This window comes from Clupea harengus, chromosome 16 (assembly GCF_900700415.2).
Source record: "Clupea harengus chromosome 16, Ch_v2.0.2, whole genome shotgun sequence".
NCBI lineage: Eukaryota > Metazoa > Chordata > Actinopteri > Clupeiformes > Clupeidae > Clupea > Clupea harengus.
This window is the reverse complement of record NC_045167.1, coordinates 6,938,167-6,963,261: the sequence shown is the minus strand read 5'-3', so window position 1 is coordinate 6,963,261 and position 25,095 is coordinate 6,938,167. Positions and strand designations below refer to the sequence as shown.

The following is a 25,095-nucleotide window of genomic DNA, read 5'->3' as shown; positions in this document are numbered from 1 at the left end:
GGGTGGTCTCACCTAAACCGTAGGAGTGTTCGTTTCCAAGTGTTTGTTGTTGATAGGCCTTCACTGTCATCCTTATTTGTGTGTGTGTGTTTGTTTTGTTTGTGCCTGAGCAGATGGATCGAGGCGTTCCAAGAGGCCATGATTCTTTGACCCCGTCCCCTGATTGGTTGAGATTTAACCTCTTCAGTGCCCCATTAGCTGGAAGGGTCATTCCAACTCTCACAGGCTCTTCCTGTGTACACCCCACCCATAAGGCCAGATCTAGGAAGTACTGACAACTCCTGTGCAATGCCTGATGGGACTTGTAGTACGTCACCAGTGTTTGTCTCCTGATTTCTATAAAAACTGACAAATTCAAGAAATGGATTCCACCATGCAAAGAAGAAACAGGAAGAGGAGGCAGGACTCACCTCAGTCGTGTCTTTAAATGTCAATCACTGGAGAAAGCCAATCACAAAATTGCATTTTAATCATATATATAAAATGGTTTGATACCATCCTACTTTGATTCACTTGAAGTGAAGATTTTTTTTTTTAACTGCAGCCCAGTGGGAAAAGTAGTTGTTTAAGGAGACTACTTTCAGTTCATGAAGCCATGTTGGACTTGCAGCCCTTTAAGAAAATATCAGGGAAAAGGGGTCTGTCTATGTTTGTGCGTGTATGTGTGTGTGTGTGTTTATGGGAGAAAGAGTTTGCATGCATCTGTGTGCATGTGTGTGTTCTAGAAAGAGTGTGTTTGTGTGTGTGTGTGAGGACATGCCATTCTGGGAGTGGCTGTTTGCCAGGGAACCCGGCCATTCCCCCATACAGTTGACCCAGCCAGCTTAGTGACCCAGAAGGGAAGGGTGGGGTGAGGAAAAGGAGGAAGGAAGGGACTTGGGAAGAGGAAGAGACGGGAAACAGGGAGCCACGCAGATGTTTTCACTGAAACCCTTCATTTTGCCCTCAGCAACAGAAAGAGACCCAAGCATGCCACACAGTCCCTTAGTCTGCCAAAGAGGACAGAGCCCTGAAAGTGCACACACTACTAGTGTACACTTGACACCATGGGAGGGCAAGGGGGGAAAGCATGCTGTCCCTTTGCTGCAGGTGGAGCTGTCACGTCACGTCACTAGAGGGTCAGAGGTTAAGTGAAAAAGAGCATCAGAAGGTGTCCCATGAGTTCCATCGGGCTTGGCTCGTTGCCATGGATACTGACGCTGAGAGGAGTAGCTCATTGGGAGAGACTTTTTTTTTTTGCAATGCACTGTGGGAGAAGCTCACTGAGGATGAGCAGATAGACAGGGAAAGAGTCTGTGATTCTGAAAACAAACATCATTCAAATGTCTTTATTAGCAATGTTTTTTTTTTTTTTTTTAATGAAACTTTACGTTTGTGCCTCAAGCAAATGCTTTTTTAAACTAATGTATAGAAAAAACGTCATACTGGAAAGAACTGGAACTAAGTGATGTAAATACAGAGTTTAACTTGTAATATAGTATGTATTTAAAATTTGGAAGCCTGTGAAACAGGTTTTGATGAAATAGTGAATCTGAATGCTAAAATACTGTGCCTTTCTGAGTCAAACATTTTAAGACCACACACTACACTAGGTTTGACAAACACACACACACACACACACACACATTTCCCCCTTACGATATTCACAGGATCACTTTGAGCATACACAGCTAAACTAGTTATGATGACATGTTGCTATGTAATTTCTCATGTTATTTTTTGCAGTAATACTTTAAAGAGGTTTACTATTGTAATAATGTTATCGACGTTCACTGTTTTTGTAATTTACCAGTTGTATGTGTTCATGAAAGGGGGACTATTCCAGTTGTATGTTTACTGAGGCCTTCTTACACTGTACATTGATCACTTGGTTTGTACTTGCAACACTCGGAGCAAGACTGGGCTAGCCTGTGAAAGACGATATCCCTTAAAAGTAAAGCTTAGTCTCATACCATGTATGTAATGTAAAGACGATAATGTATGTAATTCAGTTTGTAGGACAAGTTCAGGTAGCACAGTGCCTTATTAATTGAACTTTACCAGGTTATATGCATGTTAGAAGTATGAATACACAATGACAATGAAAAAACAAAGGGTAAGCTAAATACAGAATAGTCTGGTCTTGTTCTCCTTCGGTGAGGTTCTCAGCGAGTGGGCTCTGGGAGATTGCTAAAGCATTTTTTTTGTTACACAGGTGTGAGTTTTTAACCATTCGTCTCTGCTGTCTGAGTTTACCAGCACAAGTCAATGCAGTTAAATGTCCAGTGCTAGTTTTATCTTCACAAATGTAAAGTGTACAATTTAATAATAATTTTTAAAAAGTAGACATGTGTCCTTGTCTTTGTTGAAAAACGAGATATGAAAATATGAGGCAGCTTCTGTTAACAACATTGAGCTCTTTAACATGTAATTTGAACAAGCAAATACACAACTTATGGTAACATCAGCAGACCATAGCCTGTAAGGACACTCTATATTAAATTATTATCATATCTAAAGGTGTTCGTTTTGTTGAGCCATGTGACATGCAGCGACCACAATTATTCCCTGTGGCGTATGCGTATCACGCACGTTTTCAATGCGCATGAGCAGTTTAATGTGTTTGGCGGAACAGGTCACGAACTCTGACCCGCCCCGAAGCTCAACTGGACACAATCAACATTTTATTCAAATATTGGACGTTGGGAGACAAACAATAGCTACCATATCGGTAAGCGATATGTTTAGAAATGTCAAGATAAATGCATAATCTAGGGTCATGCCGTCTGTAGTCAAAGGTAAAAGTGCACTGCTAGCCAAGAAGTAGCTAATGTTAGCAGGTTTGCCAAGTAGCTAGCTAGCTTGTTCTGAACAGACACCGCCAAAATATAATGCTTTGGTCGAATAAGAACGCAACAACGGGTCCATATGCTAACAGTTGAATGTACAGTAAACATGTGACAAAATTGTCGTGTATGGACTAGCCGTTAAACCAATATTCGGGGGTTGCCAGTGTAACGTTAACTTAGAAGTTTACTAGCCAGCTAACATTACCTAGCTAGCTAATTAGCCAGTATCTTCCGCTAACATGCCACGACAAAGTGTGAGTTCCTCGATTGAGGAAATTCGGCTGCTTCGTAATTCACAGATTCTCCATCACAGTTCCAAACAAACCACCTCGATGTTAATTAAATCATTCTATTATGTTTTCTAATAATCTTGTTAACGTGTGCAGAATTCCATCTCGGCCGCTCATGACCGCCTTCTTGTACGTTAACCCTTCGGTGATGACCTTTCACCCGACAAGGAAATGCGCGTTCTTTATCTTCCGTATCATGAGTTGTTTGTATTGATGTCTGTGTGACCCATAGTAGTTCATAGTGATGGTTTAATTGACCATTTTGGTCTCGACTTCGAGGACCGGTTCCACCGAAATCAACATACTCATGCGCGCACAGTTAAGCACAGTAGCTAGATAGTATGTATGACCAGAGGTAACGGGTAGACTCGCCTTGCTAAGCTCATCTATGTAGTTGGCTGTGGATGTTGCTGTAGTAAGGGCCTGTTAAATTATGAATGACGCCAACTCATGCGCGCGGATGAAAGTCACTGACGGTGAAGACTGTTTGTGTTCATGTACATATAACGGAACGGTTGGAAGTTACTTCTGCTTCCGTGTATACGTTCTGCTTCCCCAAACGTGTCTGTGAGCAGTGTTTTGTGTGACACAGGTACGATTGTGCATCGGATGGAGTGTAGTGTTTAGAAGAGCACGCAGGAGACATCATGGAGGGACAATCTCCCAGAGTGCAGCTGGTGTCAGCTGAGGGCGGTCTAGAGCAGAGAATACAGGTACTGACAGACCACATTCACCACCCTAAGAGTGATGTTACGGCCCTCCAGTGTACCACCACACTCCTTATGTCACCTCTCCCCATTGCCTCCCTGCCTGTCTCTGTCACACGCCCTCACCATACAGATGTGAATACATACAAGTATATGTTTGACATATGTAGAGTTCAAGAAGTGTTTGTGTAATATACACAACATAAATCCTGTAAGATATTCTGTAAGCAACAGTGATGTTTTTTCCTACTTGAGGATGTATTGTTGTATCTGTCATTCATTCATTTATTCATTCTCTCCTCTGTCTATCTCAAAATCAAATCAAATGATGCTTTACTGAATGAATGAGCCTGATGTTTTTCTCTCTCTCTTTCTCTCTCTCTCTCGCTCTCAGATTGTGACTGCATATGATCAGTCCAATTCTGGTAAGCAGCAGTACATCCTGGCTAACGTAGACAACCCCAACTTGGAGAAACTCATCTTGACCAATCAAGAGGGCACTGCAGGAAAGGTCATCCTGGCATCAGCTGACGCCGCTGCAGCTGTCAATCACCTGCTCCTGGCCTCTCCTGAGCTAGCCGGACAGCAGATCCAGGTGAGTCTACCAACACAGGCAACAGGCGATCCAGGACGGATCTGGCATTAATGTGTCGCAGGCCCGATCTAGATGAGGAGAGAGTATGGTTAAAGTGTAAGTGCACCCTAACGTGTTTTATGAGCTGTAAACGAAATTATATGACTGAACTGTGATGAAATCCATCAGTGTTAGTGTCAGCAAAATCAGCAGTTTTAGCAATTACATTTTAAATACATTGGTTCGAAACCTGAAAAGTTGGCAGCCATGACAATGCAGTTCGCTCGCAGGGAACCAATGCAATCCAGTATCTTGCTACTACTGTTTACTTAAGTTGAGTGCTATGCAACTCTCTCAGTTGATGACGCATCCTTGATTACAATGGTTCCGCTCAAAGCTGGTGGAAATGTGGACTGGTTCACTACATGGTTCCAAGGTTCAAAGAAGCTGCAATGGAACCAGTTCAAGAACCTGTTCCATGTTGGTCAAACAGACTATATGAGGTCTTTGTCCAGGTTGTTTTGTAACTTCACATATAACAGACAAGTAGTGAAGTGAAGTTCTGTGTAGTGAGACTTAATTTCCCACAATGCTTTGTGCCACTGCATTGGATGGATTGGGGTAGAAAAGACTAAGGTAGTTTTCTGTTCCTCAGTTTGTGACCGACAATTCAGAGCAGAATGCCAAGCCTGTCGTGGAGTACTGTGTGGTGTGTGGAGACAAGGCCACAGGTAAAACACACACACACACACACCTATACACACACATACACAGACAGATCTATTGAGTATTGACAATCCTAGTCAACTAAGTTCACTAGGCAAAACAGTTCTGTACGAATGCCCAATTCTGTCCACCTGATTGTTTCAATAGGCAATAATTTAATTAAACTGAATACAAAATATGTGTGCTCACTCTATCTCCCGTTCTTTTTTTGTCTCTCACCCTCTCTTTCTCACTCTCTCTCTCTATCCCACTTTCTCCTTTTCTCTCCCTCTCTCCCTCTCCTTCTCTCTCTCCTTCCCCCTCTCTCTCTCTCTCTCTCTCCCCCCCCCCCCCCCCCCCCCCCCCTCTCTCAGGTCGTCATTACGGTGCAGTGAGCTGTGAGGGCTGTAAGGGCTTCTTCAAGCGCAGCATCAGGAAGAACCTGGTCTACTCCTGCAGGGGCAGTGGCGACTGCGTCATCAACAAGCACCACCGCAACCGCTGCCAGTACTGCAGACTGCAACGCTGCATTTCCTACGGCATGAAGCAGGACTGTGAGTGAGGACACACACACACACACACACAGACTCTCTCTCCCTAACACACACACAGACACTCTCACTCTCTCCCTAACACACACTCACACACACAGACTCTCTCTCCCTAACACACACACAGACACTCTCTCCCTAACACACACACACACAGACTCTCTCTCTCCCTAACACACACACACACACACACAGACACTCTCTCCCTAACACAGACACAGACTCTCTCTCTCCCTAACACACACACACACACACAGACACAGACACTCTCTCTCTCTCCCTAACACACACACACACTCATACACAATGACTCCTCTCTCTCCCTCAGTCACAGCCTCATGCGCACACAAACACAGTCCACACTCAAACATAAACCTACTCAGACACACACACTCACAGATTCACCTATGTAAACATGCACTCACATATACTGTATACTCACTGATCTGCAGAAGTCTTTCTTATTAATATTTCACGCATGCAGCAAGCCATTCCCTCATGCACATGCATACTCAACACTCAGCCTAGCAACCACACTCACATACACACAGGTTGGTGATGGTGGTATGGTTTGTGTGTTTGTGTGCACGCAGCGGTGCAGTGTGAAAGGAAGCCAGTGGACGTGTCCAGAGAGAGGACTGCCAACTGCGCCGCATCGACGCAGAAGATCTACATCCGCAAGAACCTGTGCAGCCCCCTGACAGCCCTACCCACCTTTGAGTCCGACAAACAGCACAAGTACGTGTGTGTGTGTGTGTGTGTGTGTGTGTGTGTGTGTGTGTGTGTGTGTGTGTGTGTGTGTGTTTGTGTGTGTCTCCCTATCTCTGTGTGTGTGTATCTGAGATAGCTGGGTAGACAACCTGTGCAGAACTGTTGGGCTCTACCTACCTTTGAGTCCGACCAACAAAACAAGTGTGTGTATGTGTGTGTGTGTGTGAGTGTGACCCATTTTGAAATAACACCATGTTCTCTCTCTCTAGATCCTCCAGCTTATTGCTGAATATACAGCAGTCCATGTCCAAACTGGACAACAACATTCTCATCTCTACCTCCCCAGACAGGGTACGCACTAACAAACACTCTCACTCACACACACACATACACACCTTCTTACTCACTCACACACACACACACACACACACACACAGACACATAGTCAGACACAGATAGGGAGACACACACACACACACACACACTACTCTCAGCACAATTATGCATGAACACAGTGCAAACTAACGGACATTGTACTAGCATGCATAGCATTGTAGACTAGTGAGGGTTCAGACACTCTCTAGTCACACTGAGCCTGGAAGTCAACTGAATGTATCCATACCATAAAGCCATATTTATTCTTAAGTCATAATGAGCACAGAAGAGGTACTAGTTATTCTTGTGGATGACCTTTAATAGTAATGGTGATGTGTTTTCAGAGTGACAGTTGCCAGGGAGATCTGGGCACACTGGCTAACGTGGTGACCTCGTTGGCCCACCTCAATGAGAGCAGAGAGATGAGTGACAGCAACGCTGACCAATACGGAATGGAGACCATGAGTAATGGGGATGACTCAATCGCAGACGTCCAATCAGACGAACACAACTCCAGTGACCTCAGCCGGTGAGGAAAAAAAACACACACACACACACACACACAAACAAACTTACTCACTCACATTTCAAATATTTTGCTTACAAACGTGGACTTGATGAGAAAGTATAAACCCCTTTAAAGGGCACAAACATTCCTTTGACTCTAAACACTGCTTAAAACAAACATTAGCAGCCCGTTCAGCTCTTCAATACACTGTTACACACACACACACACACACACACACACACAATCCAAAACAACACTCTCAACTAGAGGTTGGAATCTTCACTGACCTCTTAATTCGATTTGATTAGGATTCAAAGGGTATCGATTCGATAATAGAACGATTCTCGGTGCATCATGAGGCATCTTGCTGTCTTTTTTTTCTTTTTCTTTTTTTCAAAATGCAAGCACTCAGATAGATTTCCTTTTAAACTTTTTATTAAACAGCTGTTTTAAAATATTAGAATGAGTCACAGGACGTAAACACTAAATATGTTCTACTGCATTGTAATAACAACTTTTATTCAAATTAAGTTGTTTTTCCATTAAAACAAATTCTGCACTTCTAAGAGGCCTACAAGATAAATCAGTTACGTTCCTTTGTAACAGAAATACAACCTAAAACCAGCTGGCACTTATTAGATAAAAAGTAATTATCTATACCGCAGGGTAATATAAACATGAATTCATATGAATCTGTGGTAAACACATGTTAAACCTACTGAAAGAACCGTGGATTGTATTTATTTGGCTAGTATGACGACACAGGAAGTGGTAGCAAGTAGGCTTCTAGCACTAAGCTAAGTAGCAGAGCTATATTAACACTAAGTGTTCATTTATTGATGTGACGACAGCGCAATCGCGGTAAATGGTTCAATATGATCAAACCATTTCCAGTCATCACTATACTACATGTCGCAGTGCAATGGGGTTGAAGGACCTCTTTAAATTCATTATGTTGACACGCATATTACTTCATCACATTTTAAAAAATGATTTTGTTTTCCTGCATCGATGCAGAATCTATCACTATCGCGATGCATCGTGAAAACGATTGCTTTCCAATATGTTGGCACATTGGCAACACATTCTGTGTTTTGTTTTTGAGTTTGTGTGTTTGTGCATGTGTGTCTGTTCCCATTTGATATGTTTGTGAACGTTTTCATTCGACTCCCTGTGTGTCTGACCTGTGTGTGTGTGTGTGTGTGTGTGTGTGTGTGTGTGTGTGTGTGTGTGTGTGTGTGTGTGTGTGTGTGCTGTTTCTGACTGTGTTCATATTTGACTTACTGTCCCCGTCAGAGCGTTTGACACCCTGGCTAAAGTGCTTCGGCCGGAGCAGCGTGGTGAGATGGTGGGTGATGCCAACATGTCGGGCACAGAGGAGTCGGGCACACTGCTGGACCTGCAGGGGCCACTCCTGTCCGACTGCCACATCCCCTTCAAGGTGAGCCTGGCACACACATACCCAGCCTTGGTATATAACAACTCATGTGATTTTTCTTAAATAACTGTTTCGAATGATTTTTTCTTTCAATAAAAAGAAATACCCAGCCTGCCTCAGGTCTACATTAGAGCCCACCGCTTGTAATAATAAGTTAGAAATGAGCAATAAATGTGAATGAGTTCCTCATACAGTATTAGTTCTAAGGTATTGATCATGTAGATTGATTAGATATTAGTAGACTGTCACATACCCTTCAAAGTGAGATCGGCACAGAGTTAGTTCTCTATTTTGGCACTGCATCCACAAGGAGGGAGTTGTGTACAGGTCATGTAAGGTTTAAAGTTCCAGATAGCATAAAGTAAGACTTTTTAATGAACTTGAACTTGATGTGATGCGTGTGTCTGTGTGTGTCTGTGTGTGTCTGTGTGTGTGTGTGTGTGTGTGTGTGTGTGTGTGTGTGTGTGTGTGTGTGTGTGTGTGTGTGTGTGTGTGTGTGTGTGTGTGTGTAGCTGATGATGCCACTCCCAGTGCCTGAGTTTCTGAGTGTGAACTACATCTGTGAGTCGGCCTCTCGTCTCCTCTTCCTGTCTATGCACTGGGCACGCTCCATACCAGCCTTCCAGGCCCTGGGGTGAGTCTGCTTCCCTGTCCGTCACACACACACACACACACGGGACACTGTCTCACACACACACACACACGCGCACACACACACACACACACACACACGGGACACTGTCACACACACACACACACACAAACACAAGGGACACTGTCACACACACGCACACACACGGGACACTGTCACACACACACACACACACACACACACACGGGACACTGGGCCCTTTCAGACAGCTAAAGCACTCCACTGTGGCTTTATTAGATTACATTAGATTCAGCTTTATTGTCACTGTGCAGAGTACGGTACAAAGCCAAGGAAATGCAGTTAGCATCTAACTAGAAGGGCAAAAATACAGTATTTTTGACAGACTTTTTTGCAGGACTTTTGCGAGTCATGCTATACCTTACAATATGGACAGTGGAAAGTTACAATATGAAAATATTATGTAAATAATTTAGAGTTTGAGAATAGAATGCAAATGTAAGCTTGTATGTACAGTATGAACAGCATATGTACATTTGAGTACATTGGGTTATATGTGCAGTAGCATTATTTGAACAGTAGGGGGCTCAATATGTGCAAAATGTAAGTAGTGCAAATTACAAATTAAACTAGAAAATGCATTTCCTGAAGGAAATACCAGTGCATGAAATGCAAAAGTTAAGAAAGGAAGAAGAAAAGAAAGAAGAGTGAAGAAGCAAAGAAGAAAGGAAAGAAGAGTAAAAGAAGGAAAGAAGAGTGGAAGAAAGGAAAGAAGAGTGGAAGAAGGAAGGAAGAGTGGAAGAAGGAAAGAAGAAGAGTGAAGAAAGGAAAGAAGAAAAGAAAGAAGAGTGGAAGAAGGAAAGAAGAAAGGAAACAGAAAACAAATTAGAGTATGGAAGGTGTCTCTTAATATCCCTAGTTATACAGTTGAATGGAGAGGGACAGAGAGAAGAGGAGCCTTGGAACCTTGGCGCAGGTGTCAGTGAAGCACAGGTGCAAGCCAGTTTAATGACCCTATTATGATGTCATAATGGCCCAATGTAAGTAAATGGGAACATTTGTATTAGTTTTTCTTTAATATCTTAAAAAGTATAAAGTTCAGAAAAATTAAAAATACATAGCATAAGTGTCGTTTACAAGACCTACGCGACAAAGTTTGAATAAAGTTTCTACGTTAAGTGGTTCGAGCTGAATTCATCGCAGAAGTCGGTACAAATAATAAGAAGAAGTATAAGAAACGAAGGAATATCAATACAGGGCATTTCATGCACTGTAATTACACTAAAGTACTGTAGACAGCGCAGTAATGAGTGCTGGTGCAATGGTGCTATTAGAGTGGTGGTGTGGAGTTCAGCAGGGTCACTGCCTCAGGGACGAAACTCTTCCTGAGCCTGCTGGTGTGGGAGTGGAGGCTCCTGTAACGCCCGCTGGATGGAAGGAGTGAAAAGTCCATGGTGAGGATGAGAGATATCCTCGATGATGTTACTCCCCCTTTCCAGGCAGCGCTTGTGATAAATGATAAATAAACACAGTGCTGGGTGGTTTGATGTCTGTGGTTGTCTGTGTGCCTGTCCACGTGCACAGGGGGTCAGAGCAGTTGAAGTGCAGTCCGCTGTTAGAAACTGTGCTTAGCCTGTGAGATTCCTCTTCTAGGGAGCTGTAAGCTTCCAGACTCCAGGGCTGTACGTCTCCAGACCCTACAGGCTGCATCTCTGGTTGGTAGAAGGGCCTACATTTGATAATCAGGTACCCCAGATCAGCAGAGCTGTAGGTCTCAGCAATTAAATAAATGCATACCACTCTTGCTTTTACCTGAGCCTGCTGCTAGTCATCCCTGAAGACCGTGCGCTGTTTGGTACATCATTGTTCCGTGAAGAACATGACACCATAGTCCGTGAGCTTTGTCTGTGTAAGGGTCCAGATCTTTAGATCGTCCAGCTAGTTCGCCAGAGGCCGCACATCGGTGAGGGCGATGCTAGTCGTAGCGCTGGCCGTTGTGGGTTTAGCCTTAGCTTAGCTCGCAGACCTCTACGCTTTCCCCGTCTTTGTTTACGGTCTCGACGCCAGCGCCAGACACGTCTGGTCATGATGGATGGGTTGTTTGGTCTCTGTGTCATTCCCAGCTCCAGAGGTAGCTGGTTGAAGTCGAAAGGATGTTCCAGAACAATGTTTGTGCAGCAATGATTAATATCAAGTCATGTTTGTCTGTTGTACGTCTGCTGTATCTGAGGTTCGCACGAATGAATCAAGTGAAAGCACAGGAGTTACAGTGCCCTCCGCAATTATTGGCACCCCTAGTGAATATGAGCAAAACAGGCTATAAAAAAATATGTATTTGCTGTTTATCCTCTTGGTCTTTCACTCAAAATATTCACAAAAATCTTACCTTTTCATTGAAGTAAAACTATTGAAAGAAAAAAAAACTGTTGACATTAAATAAATATTTTTCCCCAAAACATGTGTGCCACAATTATTGGCACCCCTTAATTTAATGTTTTGTGCAGCCTCCCTTTGTCAAGATAACAGCTCTGAGTCTTCTCCTACAATGCGTGATGAGGTTGGTGAACACATGGCACGGGATCTGAGACCATTCCTACATGCAGTATCTCTTCAGATTCTGAGGTCAACGTTTGTAGACTCGGCTTCAGCTCATCCCACAGATTTTCTATGGGGTTTAGGTCAGGGGACTGTGATGGCCATGGCAAAACCTTTATTCTGCGGTCGGTGAACCATTTTTGTGTTGATTTTGAGGTGTGCTTCGGATCATTGACCTGCTGGCCTGCATTGACCTGCTGTCCAACCACAGCCCATTTTAAGCTTACTGGAGGGGGCTGTTAGGTTTTCATTTAATATCTGCTGGTATTTGATGGAGTCCATGATACCATGTATCCTAACAAGATGTCCAGGGCCTTTGGAAGAAAAACAGCCCCACAACATCAAAGATCCGCCACCATACTTCACATTGGGTATGGGGGTCTTTTCTGTATGGCTATGTTTCTGTCTACGCCAAAACCACCTTTGATGTTTGTTGCCAAAAAGCTTTATTTTGGTCTCATCTGACCACATAACTCGGCCCCATTGAAAGTCTGACTTACATTTGGCAAACTGTAGGCGCTTTAGTTTGTAGTTGATTGACAGCAGAGGCTTTTTTCTGGCAACCCTCCAAAACAACTTGTGGTGATGTAGGTGGCGTCTGATGGTAGTTTTGGAGACTTTCTGACCCGAAGACTCAACTCACCTCTACAATTCTCCAGCTGTGATCCTTGGAGATTCTTTTTCCAGTCGAACCATCCTCCTCACGGTGCGTGGGGTCAATGTACACACACGTCCGCTTCCAGGCTGATTCTTAAACTCTCCTGTCGCTTTAAACTTCTTAATTATTTCCATGATAGTGGAAATGGGTATTTTCAACTCTTTAGAGATTTTCTTGAGTCCATTTCTTGATTTGTGCAGCTCCACAACTTTCTGTCGCACATCGTCACTGTGTTCTTGGGTCTTTCCCATAGTGATGAATGACTAATGGAATTTGGCCTGTGTCACCTCATATTTGTACGCCAGTGGAACAGGAAGTCATGGTTGACCTCTTAAGAGTTCCTTATCAAACAGGTGAACTTAAAAATGTAAAACATGACTGGAAATATACTTCAGTTAGATTTTAATTATAAGATTTTTCTAGGGGTGCCAATAATTGTGGCACACATGTTTTGGGGAAAAATATTTATTTAATGTCAACCGTTTTTTTTTCTTTCAATAGTTTTACTTCAATGAAAAGGTAAGATTTTTGTGAATATTTTGAGTGAAAGACCAAGAGGATAAACAGCAAAGACATATTTTTTTATAGCCTGTTTTGCTCATATTCACTAGGGGTGCCAATAATTGCGGAGGGCACTGTAGTTAAGCAAACATATATAAACACCACATGGCAAATACTGGTGAGACGCTGACGCCGCCATCTTGGTTATCATTTTTGTTATGAGGAATTATGGACCTTATTCGTCCCATGTCTCTCCATCTCTTATTCAGCCTCTCTTTACCTTCTCTATTCCTCCTCTCTCATTTGTTTCACTCTCCTTTTTCTTTTCTCCCCTTCCTCCCTGTCCTCTGCACCCTGTACTCTCTCTCTTTGTCTCTTTCTCTCTCTCTCTCCCTCTATCTCTTTCTTTCTCGCTCTCCTGGTTATCAGATGATATCATTTTCTTGGCGATGTGTACGTAATGTACTTGGTGTGGGTGTATTTCAGCCACAGACTGATCCCTCCTCGGCACACCACAAAGCACCTTGGCCAGTCCTTTGTGCCAGTAGCCATCAGGCTCCACAACCGAGGACTGACCCCAGTTAATAACATAATAACTTTTATCTAACGCCAGCTGCGTTGTACTTATCTTATTTTTTTGTATTTTTATTTATATGTTTTATTCCTATTACCTTGCTGCTATAACACCTGAATTTGCCTACGGGGATTAATACAAATGTTATCTTATCTTATTTGGGTTGAGGGATAGTGGCTCCACACTTTGCAGGTGTTCTTTACCAATATGATGTTTCCATAAAGGAGAAAAGGCATCTCTCACTCTCTCTGCCTCTCCCCTCCTGTGTGTAGCTCTGAGAATGGCATCATGTTGATGAAGGCGTGCTGGAACGAGCTTTTTGCTCTGGGTCTGGCGCAGTGTTCCGATGTCATGGACGTCTCCTCCGTTCTCACCACCATCGTGCAACACCTAGAGACCAACCTCAGCGAAGGTAACTGTCCCGCTGTGTGTGTGTGTGTGTGTGTGTGTGTGTGCAAATGTAGTAATGCACTCCTTGAGTTCAACTTCCTTGTGAGTCCAAGGAATGCTTAATGTAATGTTGGTAGTTCTGTAATCTGAGTTGCCATAAAGATACCTGTCTGCTAAATTAAACAGTGGAAGCGGAGAAAAAATTTATTTGTTTTTGTGTTGATGAGATGTGTATTCTATATATTATTAGTAATCTTTGTGTCTGTGTCTGCGCAGAGAAACTGTCTGCGGAGCGTGTGAAGGAGGTGATGGAACACATCTGGAGGCTTCAGGAGTTCTGCAACAGCATGAACAAAGTAGAGCCTGATGCACAGGAGTACGCCTACCTCAAAGCCATCACTCTCTTCAGCCCTGGTGAGTGACACAGAGAGGTGTGTGCGTGCGTGCGTGCGTGCGTGCGTGCGTGCGTGCGTGAGTGCGTGCGTGCGTGAGTGTGTGAGAGCCTACCTCAAAGCCATCACTCTCTTCAGCCCTGGTGAGTGACACAGAGAGGTGTGTGTGTGTGTGTGTGTGTGAGAGAGAGCCTACCTCAAGCCATCACTCTCTTTAGGCCTGGTGAGTGACACAGAGAGAGGGGAGGAAATACAGTGACAAGTGTGTGTGTGTGTGTGAGAGTATTAGTGTATCCGTGCATGTGAATGTGTGAAACAACAACAAAGGAAGTATGAACATTATGAACTAAAATGGACCCAAATCAGGCGCTTATTGGGTAATCCCATTTCCAATAAGCATACAGGAATTTCCTAACTAAGCTGTGGTTGCATGTTTGTTTTAGATCACGCAGGTGTGGACTGCTTTGCTGACATTGAAAGCTTCCAGGAGAAAGCTTACATGGAGCTGCAGGACTACATCACCAAGGCTTACCCAGAGGACACTTATCGGTGAGACACACAACCTCCACATCTTTACCGTCAAGGCCTATGCCACTATCACAATGCAACCCACTGGGGCCTAAAAGGCTTTTTATACTTCTGCAACTGCGTTACAGCATGGCCACGCAGTTGTATCGAGGGACTCGTTTTCATTTATGGTTCTCCAACGGTTGTGGGTGTAGTAAAATATGTCTGAGGGGATTTGTGTCCGAGCCAGCTATCTAATGTTAGCATGCTACTACCCACAAGGTAAACAGCGAAGAAAACTTGTTTGTTTGACTTTTTTTTGCTTAGATTTTTTTAAAGTTACTGAGAAATGGACACTGTGCAATGCAAAAACCCTGTAATTGTAACTGAAAAATACTGAGGGGATTCGCGAGGTGTCTGAGCCAGCTTTCTAACGTTAGCATGCTACTGCCCACAAGGTAAACAGCGATGGGTTTATACCAATATCAGCCTTGCGGCTTGCGTAGCTTTATCGGATAGTTAAAAAAATTGGGAGACGCAAGCACGCAAGAGGGGGTACGTAATTACACAAAGGGCTCTTGCGTGTCTTACGTGTCTTGCGTGCCTGTGTGCCTGTGTAAAAGTCGACCATAAATTTTGCTTTATACAGGTTTAGAGATTATGCACAAGATTTATGGGTTTGAAGACTTTGATACCATGGAAACCAGTTGTATATCTGTAAAATGGTAGTGGCACCACATATTCAGTTTGGGTGTCATTCTGGGTCCTAGTATGGAACTTTTCATAGTACAGTAGAATGTAGAACTTCAAAATGAACTTATGTGTTTTTGTGTGTGCGTGTCTGTGTGCACCTGTGTGTGTGTGTTTGCGTGTGCCAGGTTGTCCAGGCTGCTGCTACGGCTGCCCGCGCTGCGTCTGATCAGCGCTTGTGTGACTGAGGAGCTCTTCTTCACGGGCCTCATCGGCAACGTCCAGATTGACAGCATCATCCCCTACATCCTCAAAATGGAATCTACCGACTACAACAGCCAGCCGGTCAGCACCAGCGAATGAACCCAACCCGGCAAATTAGGACAAGCGAGTTACCCCAGCTAGCCAATCAGAACAAGCAAAGAACTCCAGCCTGCCAATCAGGGCAAGCCAGGGGTTAGAGCAGACAAATAAAGCTTTGGGGAATTAGATCCCGCTTCAGTGGCCTCCTAGGAACAAAATGGACATGATTGATGTTCTGTTGGAGTGTTCACAGTTTTAAGATTTCAGAATGGATTATGGCTTAAGTTGGTTTACACTTAATTTACACTTAGTGTACACAAGTGTCCAAGGTCATCTTCATAAGATTGACTATTTTCATTCCCCCCTATGAAATGTACACACACACACAAACGCATGCACGCACAAGTGCAAAGATCAAGGAATGGCAAGACATTACTAATGCATTACAGACGTGGATTGTCTTTGTTATACTTTAGTTTTCTTTGTTTCATATGATGACATGGTCTTTGTATAATGGGATGAATTTTCTATAGGTTTTCTCGTCTTGTTTTTCAGTGCAGGTATCAGTTTCTTGGCTGGTAAATAGTTATGTTAATGTACGGATGAAGATTGTGAAGTAATTCTTGTCCCTTTATCTGCAAAGCTGTGCTCTGTGAATTGACAGTACTGTGTACTGTTGTGTAAATAATAACGTGTATGTAAATAAAAGAAATGTCAAAGGTGTATTTTGTATCTCTCATGTATGTCGCACACAAAGGATAGACATCCCTGGAAGACGGAACAAATATAGCTAGACTCGTGCGGCCACGGAACGTTGAGTGGTACCAGTGTTGCCAGGTCCGCGGTTTTCCCGCGGAATTGGGCTACTTTTGAAGTGTTGCCGCGGGTTGAATTTTTTGTCCGCTGGTTCGGGTAGACCTATTTTGCATGCAAATTAGATGAATATCTTTAAATAAAAATCCACATTTTAAATTAAATCATTTATTTACACCCAAATCCTACCAAACTGACTTCAGATCAGCATGTGCACACATGGACATGGGACACGCCCACATACACACACGCACTGCGTATTATTAATGACAATATACTGTATCTAATTACACAAGGCCATCTTAGGACCTTGGTGAAAGAACTGTTTAGGGAAAACTGCCTTTAATCCTGGCATACTAAACATTTGGTGTTACTTTGTAGATATTACAATACATTTGGCAATGATAGCAATGCTGTTGGACTTTAAAAGCAGTGTATATGGTTTGGCAGGGGCATATTTTGAGTTCTGATATTGGGCTGTTTTTTGGGCTGGTTTTATTGGCCATTGGGCTGGTTTTGGGCTGGTTTTAATTGGCCATTGGGCTGGTTTTGTCACACAGACCTGGCAACCCTGAGTGGTACGCAACATCTTCCGTCGAAAATGGCGGAGTACTATCATGTTTTTAGAAGGGCTTTAGCCCAGTTGGGAGGTCATGGGGGTATACGTGGATTTCTTTTGCAATTAGTGAGGTGTGTATTACGACAAGTAATGACCATGTACATAGGATGCGAGGTGATATTTTACATTTGTGTGGAAATTAGTGTAAACAAACTGTGACCTCAACGGAGCTAGCTAGCTTGCTAGCGAACTACCTGCTGTTTAGCAAACGCTCATAACCAGTGCTAACGTTAGCTGTGTTTATCTTTTATTCGTTTTCGGAATTCGCAACATTTATAACATGTACTCCTCACCTTTTCTAGGGTTAATGACGTGAAAACTGGAGCTCTAGTTGGAATTGACAAGTATGGAAACAAGTACTTCGAGGATAATCGTCATTTCTTAGGTAAGAATGGAACGTGGAGATCCTGTAATATTAGTCACTGCAAGTTACATTTAGCATTAACATTACTTAAAGTGACAAAATGCAACAATTTGAAATTTTTTGAGGTATGGTTTTATAGGCAACTAGTTATGGTACCATCTTCAAATTAATATGGTCATTTGAAGGACAGATAAACACCTGTGTCTTCCCTACTAGCCATCCAGGATATGCCCTATGTAGTTATGTGTTCCAGGCTGGAACACCCTGCAAAATGGAAGAACAGCTTTCACACGCATGACATTGCCAGCTATACTGCCAAAAGACACTAGTTAGTGTGTTGGGAAGCTTCTATCTGTGTTCGCTGGGCTGTTGGTGATGTTTGCAAGGTTTTTGCTTGCCTTTTAGGTAGTTGGCGCACTAGTTTTGGAACAGAACTCCATATTGCTGCTTTAATATCAAAGGTTGCCAGTATCAAAGATTGATTCTTCTAGACGCAGGACATCTTTGGTTCATAAAATTGTGTGGGATGGCTTTACAGTCTGTTAAGATTTCACTGGATATTTATTTAATTATTTATAAATAAATGTATTATTTTGTATTTGCGCACAAATTATATGTGATGGGTAAACTATCTGACTGTTTTGGTATGAATGGTGTTAGGTCGTAATCGCTGGGTGATCTACACCACAGAGATGAACGGAAAGAACACCATGTGGGAAGTTGACGGAAGCATGGTGCCTTCTGAATGGTAACTACACCTTGGTTCTCTGCATTGAATCTCTATCGTTGTTTAGATATCAGTGGTATAGCATTTGGGGATGTAATATTGGGATTGGGAATAAAGTGGGACAACCCGCGATAAAGATATTGTTGCAGGTTCCTTAGAAAGAAATGAATATCTTGTATACACCTCTCTGCTGCAATTTTTCATTTTGGACATCTGGTCAATCTTTGTTGTGTTCTGTCCTTGAAAATCTTTGTCAGCCGTAGAGAACAAATCATAGCGGTGATTTAAGGCCTCAATCCTTATGACCCTTCTCCTTTTCCCTAAGGCATCGCTGGCTTCACTGTATGACTGACGACCCCCCGACCACACACCCCCCTGCTCCCAAGAAGTTCCTCGCTGATATCCACCAGTTCAATACCAGTGGCTCGGCAGACATGTACGTTCCCTACTCCACAACCCGGAAGAAGATCCATGAGTGGGTGCCCCCAAAGGCTGGGGCTCAGTGAACCCCTCTGTCCCTCTGTACATTGTAATTACCTGTTTAGAAATTAATAAATAAATTAAACCAACCTACAAAAATGGCATTATTTGAGCTTTCATTGTGTTGGTTGTGTGTGTGTGTGTGTGGATGTTTTTGAGTTTGTTGGTCCTGTAGAGCAGTGATTTAGACCATTAGTGTTGTGCTGTTTTTGTTAGTAGGCTGATCAGATACACTTAGATCCCCTCCTTCACCTGTAAGTGGATTCAACTCATTCTGTGGCTGAGATGATGATCAGTCGTTGTCCTGATAGTCATTCCCCGTGGAGCTGTTCTTTGTCTGGTGCCTTGAGTATATACAACAGTAGCTTTTTGGCTGTGTGTGTCAGTCCCTTGGGTGTGTCTCTGTGTGTCTTAGGCAATCGCTCTGATGCAGGGACATTGAACCGAGCCACAGTATTTCACGGCAGAGTGTTTGCTGACTGTCAGATGACCATGGGACCACTGTGTGTGTGTGTGAATGTGATCAGTGGGTGTGTGTAGTCGGATGAGTGCGTGTGCCGGCTTCTAGCACACTCTCTGTCCGGATCAGACGGAGTGGGGTAGACCAACATGACAGGTGAGATTGCTCAACCTAAATAAACTCACAGCTGTGTTTGTGATAGGAGTTGGCGGAATATTCAGGAAGTCCTGATCTAGGTGAGCCATTGCAATGTATTAGGTCCCTGCTTTTGTTGGAGTACACAGGAAAGTTGTGTTATTACTTGACGGAATGGAGGGGGCCCCTAAAACAATTATGAAAAAATTCTTAAGGGCACTGAGAACTTCTATGTAGTAACTTCTCAGTGAGAGAGTGTACGCATTCAGCGTTTCTATGTTGGTGTGAGAGAGGTGATATTTTACATTTGTGTGGAAATTAGTGTAAACAAACTGTGACCTCAACGGAGCTAGCTAGCTTGCTAGCGAACTACCTGCTGTTTAGCAAACGCTCATAACCAGTGCTAACGTTAGCTGTGTTTATCTTTTATTCGTTTTCGGAATTCGCAACATTTATAACATGTACTCCTCACCTTTTCTAGGGTTAATGACGTGAAAACTGGAGCTCTAGTTGGAATTGACAAGTATGGAAACAAGTACTTCGAGGATAATCGTCATTTCTTAGGTAAGAATGGAACGTGGAGATCCTGTAATATTAGTCACTGCAAGTTACATTTTAGCAATTAACATTACTTAAAGTGACAAAATGCAACAATTTGAAATTTTTTGAGGTATGGTTTTATAGGCAACTAGTTATGGTACCATCTTCAATTAATATGGTCATTTGAAGGACAGATAAACACCTGTGTCTTCCCTACTAGCCATCCAGGATATGCCCTATGTAGTTATGTGTTCCAGGCTGGAACACCCTGCAAAATGGAAGAAACAGCTTTCACACGCATGACATTGCCAGCTATACTGCCAAAGACACTAGTTAGTGTGTTGGGAAGCTTCTATCTGTGTTCGCTGGGCTGTTGGTGATGTTTGCAAGGTTTTTGCTTGCCTTTTAGGTAGTTGGCGCACTAGTTTTGGAACAGAACTCCATATTGCTGCTTTAATATCAAAGGTTGCCAGTATCAAAGATTGATTCTTCTAGACGCAGGACATCTTTGGTTCATAAAATTGTGTGGGATGGCTTTACAGTCTGTTAAGATTTCACTGGATATTTATTTAATTATTTTATAAATAAATGTATTATTTTGTATTTGCGCACAAATTATATGTGATGGGTAAACTATCTGACTGTTTTGGTATGAATGGTGTTAGGTCGTAATCGCTGGGTGATCTACACCACAGAGATGAACGGAAAGAACACCATGTGGGAAGTTGACGGAAGCATGGTGCCTTCTGAATGGTAAACTACACCTTGGTTCTCTGCATTGAATCTCTATCGTTGTTTAGATATCAGTGGTATAGCATTTGGGGATGTAATATTGGGATTGGGAATAAAGTGGGACAACCCGCGATAAAGATATTGTTGCAGGTTCCTTAGAAAGAAATGAATATCTTGTATACACCTCTCTGCTGCAATTTTTCATTTTGGACATCTGGTCAATCTTTGTTGTGTTCTGTCCTTGAAAATCTTTGTCAGCCGTAGAGAACAAATCATAGCGGTGATTTAAGGCCTCAATCCTTATGACCCTTCTCCTTTTCCCTAAGGCATCGCTGGCTTCACTGTATGACTGACGACCCCCCGACCACACACCCCCCTGCTCCCAAGAAGTTCCTCGCTGATATCCACCAGTTCAATACCAGTGGCTCGGCAGACATGTACGTTCCCTACTCCACAACCCGGAAGAAGATCCATGAGTGGGTGCCCCCAAAGGCTGGGGCTCAGTGAACCCCTCTGTCCCTCTGTACATTGTAATTACCTGTTTAGAAATTAATAAATAAATTAAACCAACCTACAAAAATGGCATTATTTGAGCTTTCATTGTGTTGGTTGTGTGTGTGTGTGTGTGGATGTTTTTGAGTTTGTTGGTCCTGTAGAGCAGTGATTTAGACCATTAGTGTTGTGCTGTTTTTGTTAGTAGGCTGATCAGATACACTTAGATCCCCTCCTTCACCTGTAAGTGGATTCAACTCATTCTGTGGCTGAGATGATGATCAGTCGTTGTCCTGATAGTCATTCCCCGTGGAGCTGTTCTTTGTCTGGTGCCTTGAGTATATACAACAGTAGCTTTTTTGGCTGTGTGTGTCAGTCCCTTGGGTGTGTCTCTGTGTGTCTTAGGCAATCGCTCTGATGCAGGGACATTGAACCGAGCCACAGTATTTCACGGCAGAGTGTTTGCTGACTGTCAGATGACCATGGGACCACTGTGTGTGTGTGTGAATGTGATCAGTGGGTGTGTGTAGTCGGATGAGTGCGTGTGCCGGCTTCTAGCACACTCTCTGTCCGGATCAGACGGAGTGGGGTAGACCAACATGACAGGTGAGATTGCTCAACCTAAATAAACTCACAGCTGTGTTTGTGATAGGAGTTGGCGGAATATTCAGGAAGTCCTGATCTAGGTGAGCCATTGCAATGTATTAGGTCCCTGCTTTTGTTGGAGTACACAGGAAAGTTGTGTTATTACTTGACGGAATGGAGGGGGCCCCTAAAACAATTATGAAAAAATTCTTAAGGGCACTGAGAACTTCTATGTAGTAACTTCTCAGTGAGAGAGTGTACGCATTCAGCGTTTCTATGTTGGTGTGAGAGAGATCCATGGTTTAAAGCTGTTAGGAATATGTGAGGGAGATAAGCAGTTTAAATGAGTTGTGAATATGTGTGCGTTTGGACTCATTTCTCAGGTGTGTCGTATTAAATGAGGAGGCTCACGCTGTCATCCCTCTTTGTACGGAGAGGAAGCGAGGTCAGTGCCCTTTCCTAAATGTTAACCTACTTTACCCCTACTTGTTGATGCTTGAAAAGTTAACCAAGACAGCTTCACCGTCTAAAAGAATGCCATTCAGTATTTCAGTTTTAATATTAAACACAAAATTAGAACTTTTATTTGTTATGGTGGTTATTTTTTTTTTTCAATTACGGCGAAATCTTCATGTGGTTTCATATTACCGCCCCTAGGGGGCAGTTTTGACCCTTTCTGGTTAATATAGGGCGCATTCCCGCATCCCAAAGGGTGGCGGTGTTCCGATTATGTAAAACAGACAGGATAGCTGAACGCACTTATATACTGATGCAATGCAACATGACTAAACTCCGGACAGAATGCACCACACTGTAATATGCAGCCTTCAACCGCAGCTACTTGAAACTGAGTCAGCATATTGCAACCTAATTCAGTGTGTTTCAGTCCCAGACAGTGAAACCTGAGTGTTTTACACAAGACATCCAGTATCCTGATGTTAAAGGTGCTAGATGTGAATGAGAAGAATTAAGCAATGTAAGTGTGAGCTGTTTGGTTAAGGGCACAGATATGGACATTTCGGCTCAAACTCTGAAGCTCAATTGTGTGCACAGATAGACACGCGCACACATACTTATTCATAGTCCTACACACTTGGGGTGGTAAGAATCGATGTTCATAGCCTTCAAATTGACGGTCTTACACAGCATACTCACACACACACACACACACACACACACACACACACACACACACACCTGTTTTAGAGGGTGAGAGTGAGAGAGCATGTCAACCAGAGTGCTATTTGCCCAAGGCGTGTGTTTATTGATCCTTGATCAGATCTATAAGATCACACGTGTGAGCACATGTGTTAGTATGTGTGTGAGCACATGTGTTAGTGTGTGTGGGAGTGTTTATTGGTGTACATGCACTCTCCTGAATGCATTTCTGTGTGTAACATTATGCCCTAACTTCAAGTGAATTGTTCTTTTGAAGTAACCTGGGGGTAAAAAACAGACCATAAATGAAAGGCCTGCACAGAATTGAGTCTTTTTCCACATAGAACACTGCACACAGCTTGTATATTGCTGCAGTACATAACACACACACACACGGACACCCATAGCCTTTATACCATGAAATTCTCAGTTAGAGATAGCCATTCACAGTCCTCTCTTTCTCACACACACACACACACACACACACACACTCTCTCACCCCCCTCTCCTGGCTGGGTTAGATAAGACTGCAGTCTGTTTTTTGCCCAGCGCAGGAAAAGAGGGCATGGCGTTTGGTTTGACAGTGTGTGTGTGTGTGTGCATGTGTGTGTGTTTGTTTCATGGTGGGGATCAGTCTCAATAGCCTAATGAACACTGCTGAGTGTGCGGGGGTGGATGCGTGGGTTCATATAGCAATGCTTGAACTACATTTCAGTGGTCTTTCTACACACACACACACACACACACACACACACACACACACACACACACACACACACAAAGCATACAGAGAAGAAAATCAGGAGGGGTGTGTTAGGGCAAGTATAGGAAAGACATTTGCCCTCTGCTGCCTCCTCCAATGGGTATTTGAATAAGTGAAACCATTGCGTTTGTGTAGAACTGTTACTGGGGTGTGAAATAGGGGTCAAAGGGGGGGGCACCCTCATGCCCACACTCATGCCCACCCTCATGCATTTTCCAAAACAAGGAAATTAATCATTTTATAAAGTATATGGTATATTTTATTGATTGGTGCGAGTCACGTAATGTGATCGCTTTCCACTCTCATTAAACATTGGGCAAACAGACAATGAGTGGAGAAAAGGATAGTGATAGTAATTATATTATTATTAATATAAAAATTATAGTAATTATATTATTATTAGTGTTACTCCCCTCTACACCCCCACTGGCTTTGCAGTGGCAGTGCAACAGCCTTTGGGTGGTGAATGGGCATAATCAGCTTTATTGTCCAAACCTGAGGAGGTGTGGATAAAAGCCATGCTGTTTGCCCTCAGAGAGGCCTTGCATTCTCACCATGCTTTTGAGGCTGGTGTGCACACTTTGGGTTTTTGGTGCTTGGCACTTACTATTTTTATTCTGTGGTTTTGGTGTTAGAGTGTACAAAAATAGGGGTTTATTTCTATAACACCAAAACCACTGAATAAAAATATTAAGTGCCAAGCACCAAAAACCCATAGTGTGCACACCAGCCTCAAAAGCAGGGTGAGAATGCAAGGCCTCTCTGAGGTCTGTCTCCAATTTATGTTGCGGCTCACGAGCCAGGTAGTAACATTAGTAATATAATAATTATACTAATAATATTATTAGTAGTAATATAATAATTATAGGCTACAATCCTGTTTCGTTCTCCATCAAACTTGAGTCTGAGCTCCGCGCTCCAAAACCTTCACCACGTCCTCAGTAATTCACTTCGCTGGGGCAGGTCTGTTCGCACAAACCACATTTTGCTGATGCTGACGGATAAATGATTCATGATTCATCTTGTCTCGTAGTGCCATGGCTTTGATGATAGTGTTGTTTAGGTGTAGGCTGTTGAGTAGCCTATTGATTATACATGAAATATGTCTTCAAACCGACCTAGTTAGCGACAGGAAACCATGCATACCTGTGATCTTTTGCCTCAAAATGCTTTACATTTATATGTCCTAAGCAAAACAATTTGACAGATTTTGATTGGATCAAATTCAATTGATGTTGCAGTTGTACTGTCAGACGTGTATTATTAACTCCCCGCCCCCAACCCCACCCCCCCACCCCCACCCCAGTGTCAAACATCTCC

The 25,095-nt window shown here is 43.1% G+C and overlaps 5 protein-coding genes across 10 annotated transcripts in view; all 5 read left to right on the top strand.

The window, feature by feature from the left end:
• The window catches only part of fgd6 (FYVE, RhoGEF and PH domain containing 6), a 22,353-nt gene extending 20,029 nt beyond the window's left edge, over positions 1–2,324 (top strand). Inside the window, exon 21 of the mRNA XM_031583352.2 lies at positions 114–2,324. Coding sequence (XP_031439212.1) covers positions 114–150 — 37 coding nt within the window. The 3' untranslated portion in view covers positions 151–2,324. The remainder of the gene's footprint in view (positions 1–113) is intronic.
• A 153-nt stretch (positions 2,325–2,477) lies between these two features.
• On the top strand, positions 2,478–16,630 carry nr2c1 (nuclear receptor subfamily 2, group C, member 1). 3 transcript variants are annotated; one of them, XM_031582492.2, is made up of 14 exons: positions 2,478–2,777; positions 3,711–3,831; positions 4,220–4,420; positions 5,055–5,130; positions 5,479–5,658; positions 6,249–6,393; positions 6,636–6,717; positions 7,086–7,270; positions 8,546–8,690; positions 9,200–9,321; positions 13,898–14,037; positions 14,292–14,429; positions 14,851–14,956; positions 15,793–16,630. In XM_031582492.2, exons 2-14 carry the CDS (start codon positions 3,766–3,768, stop codon positions 15,965–15,967), a joined length of 1,761 nt encoding a protein of 586 aa, XP_031438352.1. In that variant the 5' UTR covers positions 2,478–2,777; positions 3,711–3,765; the 3' UTR covers positions 15,968–16,630. The 3 variants fall into 3 exon arrangements, with proteins under 3 accessions (XP_031438352.1, XP_031438350.1, XP_031438351.1); XM_031582490.2 differs by having other exon boundaries at positions 2,479–2,710; XM_031582491.2 differs by lacking the exon at positions 2,478–2,777 and adding an exon at positions 3,214–3,594.
• A 651-nt stretch (positions 16,631–17,281) lies between these two features.
• Positions 17,282–19,009, top strand: LOC105912759 (NADH dehydrogenase [ubiquinone] 1 alpha subcomplex subunit 12-like). The gene is made up of 4 exons (XM_012841758.3): positions 17,282–17,410; positions 17,642–17,724; positions 18,364–18,451; positions 18,756–19,009. The coding sequence occupies exons 1-4, from the start codon at positions 17,322–17,324 to the stop codon at positions 18,934–18,936; spliced, it is 441 nt and encodes a 146-aa protein (XP_012697212.2). The 5' UTR covers positions 17,282–17,321; the 3' UTR covers positions 18,937–19,009.
• An 84-nt stretch (positions 19,010–19,093) lies between these two features.
• The window catches only part of tmcc3 (transmembrane and coiled-coil domain family 3), a 29,796-nt gene continuing 23,794 nt past the window's right edge, over positions 19,094–25,095 (top strand). The window contains exons 1-2 of one of the 4 annotated variants that reach the window (XM_031582489.2): positions 19,094–19,526; positions 22,238–22,299. In XM_031582489.2, coding sequence (XP_031438349.1) covers positions 22,252–22,299 — 48 coding nt within the window. In that variant the 5' untranslated portion in view covers positions 19,094–19,526; positions 22,238–22,251. Of the gene's footprint in view, positions 19,527–19,557; positions 19,799–21,657; positions 21,876–21,916; positions 21,956–22,147; positions 22,300–25,095 lie in introns of those variants that run through there. The other 3 variants (XM_042710000.1, XM_031582487.2, XM_031582488.2) reach the window with 3 other exon arrangements.
• Positions 19,520–21,357, top strand: LOC105912753 (NADH dehydrogenase [ubiquinone] 1 alpha subcomplex subunit 12-like). Its single transcript, XM_031583351.1, has 4 exons — positions 19,520–19,526; positions 19,965–20,069; positions 20,711–20,798; positions 21,104–21,357. The coding sequence occupies exons 1-4, from the start codon at positions 19,520–19,522 to the stop codon at positions 21,282–21,284; spliced, it is 381 nt and encodes a 126-aa protein (XP_031439211.1). The 3' UTR covers positions 21,285–21,357.